The sequence below is a fragment of the Arvicola amphibius genome, chromosome 4, assembly GCF_903992535.2.
Source record: "Arvicola amphibius chromosome 4, mArvAmp1.2, whole genome shotgun sequence".
NCBI lineage: Eukaryota > Metazoa > Chordata > Mammalia > Rodentia > Cricetidae > Arvicola > Arvicola amphibius.
This window is the reverse complement of record NC_052050.1, coordinates 154928586-154933616: the sequence shown is the minus strand read 5'-3', so window position 1 is coordinate 154933616 and position 5031 is coordinate 154928586. Positions and strand designations below refer to the sequence as shown.

Here is a 5031-nt window from a genome sequence, read left to right as displayed (position 1 = left end):
CCTCGGGCACCACCGTTATTCTGCACTCCGGCTGAGTGCAAAGTGCGGCCTCTAGCTCCAACTTTCCCCTTCCCTGCGGGCACAGAGTTGGCTGGTTGGGAACAGGGGAGGAGCTGGGTCTCCAACGAGCGCATTTAAACACGACCCAGAACTTTAACCCCCCCCCCCCCCCCCCAGTCCCCGCCTCCCCCGACAGCGATTCTTTTTACTCTTGGTTTTCAACCCAATCGTTAATCATTCGAAGCGCGAGGGCGGGGAGAGGAGAAGGGGGCGAGCTCCGAGTTCGCCGCCGTCGCCGCCGCGCGCGCGCTCAGGAAGCAGTGTGGCTGTGACCCCGCCCCCCCCGCGCCCCCTTTCCCCCTCCTTCCTGCCCTTGCTCTCTCCCCCCCCCCCTTCTTCTCCACCTCCTTGCTCTGCCGCCCGCGCCCAGTGTATCTACTCCCTCCCCACGTCACTCGCCAGCGCGCCATGCAAATCACCGCCGCCGCCGGCTCCCATTGGCCGCGGCGCGCTCATTTAATGGCAGCCCGGGCCCGGCGTATGGCTGCTGGGCCCCCCGCGCCACCGGCCCCGCGTGTGCCTCCGCTCCGAGCGCACGGCCCCAGGCAGGCAGCGGACAGCTTGTCTTGCGTGCAGCGGCCCAACTCTCTGGCTCTCTGCACGCGTTGGCACTCGCACCGCTGTCCCTAACCCCCTCCCTGGCTGCACCGTGATCGCCCCCTCCAAACCCCCCTCCGAGTCCCCCTCAGCGCCTAGCTCCCCCCAGGCACCTGGGACCAGCACATGCCCAGCGCACGCGGCGCGCCGCCCTGCTAGAAGTTGCGGCCCCGGAGTTGGAAGCCGCCAAGGAAGCCAGCACAGTAAAGAGACTTCGAGCCACCAAGAAGAGGCAAAGAACTCGGTGTCGGACCCGGTGGCACCGCTTCAAACCCAGAAAGTGGAGCCTCAACTTGGCCACGACTGCACCTGTTTGCACAGCTCAGCCGAGAGCGCCCGGACTGCAGGAGCGGCAGTGGCGGCGGCGATGATCCCGGCCAACGACCTCTCTGGCAAGTGATTTGTGCACCCGGAGAAACTTTCCACCTGCGAGCTGGACCCGCGCTAAGTGCGTGTGCTTTTGCCTCTTTTTTGTTGTTGCCTCCACCCAACCCCCTTCTCTCTGCTAGGCACCCCCCCCCCAGTCTCTCTGGGCTCTCTCTCCACCCACCCACCTCCACCCGGCCGTCTATGCTCCAGGCCCTCTCTTTGCGGTGCCGGTGAACCCGCAAACCGCCCAGATGTACAGCATGATGATGGAGACCGACCTGCACTCGCCCGGCGGCGCCCAGGCGCCCACGAACCTCTCGGGCCCGGCCGGGGCGGGCGGGGGCGGTGGTGGGGGCGGGGGCGGCGGTGGCGGCGGGGGCACCAAGGCCAACCAGGATCGGGTTAAGCGGCCCATGAACGCCTTCATGGTGTGGTCCCGCGGACAGAGGCGCAAGATGGCCCAGGAAAACCCCAAGATGCACAACTCGGAGATCAGCAAGCGCCTGGGAGCCGAATGGAAGGTCATGTCCGAGGCCGAGAAGCGGCCGTTCATCGACGAGGCCAAGCGACTACGCGCACTGCACATGAAGGAGCACCCGGATTACAAGTACCGGCCACGCCGTAAGACCAAGACGTTGCTCAAGAAGGACAAGTACTCGCTGGCCGGTGGGCTGCTGGCGGCCGGCGCAGGTGGCGGAGGTGCGGCCGTGGCCATGGGCGTGGGCGTGGGCGTCGGGGCGGCGGCGGTGGGCCAGCGCCTGGAGAGCCCGGGCGGCGCGGCTGGAGGCGGCTACGCGCACGTCAACGGCTGGGCCAACGGTGCCTACCCGGGCTCGGTAGCTGCGGCGGCTGCAGCCGCGGCCATGATGCAGGAGGCACAGCTAGCCTACGGGCAGCACCCAGGCGCGGGCGGCGCGCACCCTCACGCGCACCCGGCGCACCCGCACCCGCACCATCCGCACGCGCATCCTCACAACCCGCAGCCCATGCACCGCTACGACATGGGCGCACTGCAGTACAGCCCCATCTCCAACTCTCAGGGCTACATGAGCGCTTCGCCTTCGGGCTACGGTGGCATCCCCTACGGCGCCGCAGCAGCCGCCGCCGCCGCTGCTGGCGGCGCGCACCAGAACTCGGCTGTGGCGGCCGCGGCGGCTGCAGCGGCGGCATCGTCGGGTGCCCTCGGTGCCCTCGGCTCGCTGGTCAAGTCAGAGCCCAGCGGCAGCCCGCCGGCCCCTGCGCACTCGCGGGCGCCGTGCCCCGGGGACCTGCGCGAGATGATCAGCATGTACCTGCCCGCCGGCGAGGGTGGAGACCCGGCGGCGGCAGCGGCTGCCGCGGCCCAAAGCCGGCTGCACTCGCTGCCACAGCACTACCAGGGCGCGGGCGCGGGTGTCAACGGCACGGTGCCCCTGACGCATATCTAGCGCCGCGGGGACGCCGGGGACACTGCGGCTCGAGGCCGCCGACCCGGCGACGAAGAGCGTGAGGCCTGCGCCGGAGCCTCCAGAGCTCGACTTTGTACAGACGTCTCCACGTTCCTGTAAAAAGACAGCTCTGGAGGTCGGAGCACCAGGTGACATCTGCCCTCTCTTTCACCTTTTCCGGGATTCCGAGGCGCTGACACCAGACTGGCGTCTTAGACTGAACTTTGGTGTTTTCACGAGACCTTTTGTACAGTATTTATCGTCCGCAGAGGAGGCACACAGCGTTTTCTCGGCTCGGGAGGACAAAAGACAAAACCCAGCGAGGCGATGCCTACTTTTTATGACTGCCGGCACTGTAACTTTCTCCGGGGTTTCCTTCCCGCCGGCTCTTCTGCCGGAGGTCGAGTGACGGACCTCGAGCTGTTCTCACTTGTTATAAATGTAGTAAGGCAGATCCAAACATTTACAAGTTTTTTGTAGTTGTTACCGCTCTTTTGGGTTGGTTGGTTCATTTATACCGCGATCCCCTCTCAGACGGTGGAGATATATTCTGGGTTTTGTAAAACTCTGTATCCGAGCATTTCCATTTTTTGTTTTGTTTTGTATTATTTCTTGTAAATGCGTTGTGACATTTTTATTTTAGGCGTTGCGGTAAGGGGGGAGGAGTCAGATTATGTACATAGCCTGCAAGTCTTTCATCTAAAAAAGAAAAACAAAAAGAGACCCCCCCTTTCCAAAATGCATCAAAATTTGAATCAATACGTCTAAGAGAGAAAAGGCCGTTTCCCTATGAAATTGAAACGTGCTAATTTTATATGCATGATTTATGAGCTCAAAATACAATTAGCAATCTGTTGAAGGAGAAATTATCAATAGGGCCCAAGAGTAAGGGAGCCCCACCGAGCGGAGGGCAGCGTTTCAATGGCTTTATTCAGTGGGAAAAGAGGAAGCTAAACTCCAGAGATTATTCTGTAGAGTTGAAGTTAACACAGAAGGGAAGTAACTACAAAGTACTTCCTAACAGTTTCGCATTTTAACTGCCTGGCCCTGGCATATTTTTTTTCTTTTTTTCTTTTCTTTCTTTTTTTTTTTTTCTTTTTGCATTTCTTTGCTGTGGCTCTGCCCTTCCCCTACTGTAGCAGTTTTTGAGGCAGCTTGGTCCTGGTTGGAAGGAAAAAGGATGGTGCTCAATGGTGGGGCTGGTGGGACGAGGCCAAGGATGGGGGACAATGACCACCACCAAGACAGTGTGCCTTTGACATCTCCGTAATTGGGATTGTAAGTGAAATTACCTTCCAATGGTTCCAGGAAGCAATCCTGACCGGAACGCACCACCGCTGTGTCCCTCACCCAGGTCCTACCCCAACACCTCCCCTTCTTCTCTGGGAAAATGCAACATAAATTTGCGGATTTTCTTCACACACACACACACACACACACACACACACACACCGCCCCCTCTCCTGTGTGAAACGGGGTGCAGGTCGCTAGAGAATGTAAACACAGAATGCAGTGTTTATTATTCCTGACCAGATCTTGAGGTTGTTTGATGCTTTAAATATTTTTAATTATATTTTTTTCTAGGTGTTTATGGTACATTGCAGGTTTTTTTTCCTGGAATTTAAAGTTTTCTGTAAAACTTTGTCTTCAAGTAATCTGACAGCATTAAATATTGCATTTAAAACTTATACGCAGCAAATATGTTTTGAAATTAATCATGACATTAGGATGAAATTCTATTTTTGAAGGAAATTTTCCTTAAGTCCAGGTGGAAAATGATACTAATTTCAGCATTCTTTCCCCTCATTTTCCCGCTTAGTTTCTTTTTCTTCTTTCTTTTCTTTTTTCTTTTTCTTTTTCTTTTTCTTTTTTTTTTTTGAATGAGTATGGACTAGCTATTCTAAAGTGGACTTACTCTACCGATTCAGTAAGACCTTAGCTCAGCCTACATTGGAGAATATCTTTCCATATAAATGCTAATCTTACAAGTGAAATGTATGATTTTTTTTAAAAAAAAAAGTCATTTTGATGATTTTGCTTAAACCCCTCATTCCTTAACCTGATTGCAAGAGATTCAGGAATGATGCCCACTGCTTTCTGATAAGGTAATAAAATGACACCCCCCCCTTTTCCCTTTCTTCATTTTTCTTTTAGGGTTTTTGCTCTGTTATTTCCAGAACTGGTTTGCTTGCTTAGGAGTCCAAGAGGGGAGCATACTCAGGCAGTCAGGGAAAGAGCCCCGTTCACCTCAGGGAAATTCTAGGGGACTTTCAGGTCCAGCCCACCTTCCCCTTCACACACAAGGGACTTTGCTGACCGGCTCCCAAGCACAGCAGCTTCAGTGGGAGACAGGGGTAGCCACACTCACCTCTGCCATGCCTGGGCTTCCGGGGTTCCCTGCCTTGGCTATGGGCAGTTAAACCAGAGCTCGCCATCACAGGAGTTATGGCCCACTTTAAGTGAAGCACACCACATAAAGTTAGTCATCTTGCAAATACTAGACAGCTCAGCCCCCCCCCCCCATTCCTTGTGTTTTGTGTTCCCTATTTGAGCTCCACCCAGTTAGCTAGAATTCTTT

General features: G+C 56.2%; 1 protein-coding gene across 1 annotated transcript; it reads left to right on the top strand.

Annotated features, from left to right (window-relative positions):
* The first annotated feature begins 1277 nt into the window (after positions 1–1277).
* Sox1 (SRY-box transcription factor 1) lies at positions 1278–2453 on the top strand. Its single transcript, XM_038327368.1, has one exon. It carries the CDS (start codon positions 1278–1280, stop codon positions 2451–2453), a length of 1176 nt encoding a protein of 391 aa, XP_038183296.1.
* Positions 2454–5031: the final 2578 nt, after the last annotated feature.

What these genes read in the sequence shown, in the direction of transcription:
- Sox1 (XM_038327368.1), top strand. Translation starts at nt 1,278, where the DNA reads ATGTACAGCATGATGATGGAGACCGACCTGCACTCGCCCGGCGGCGCC.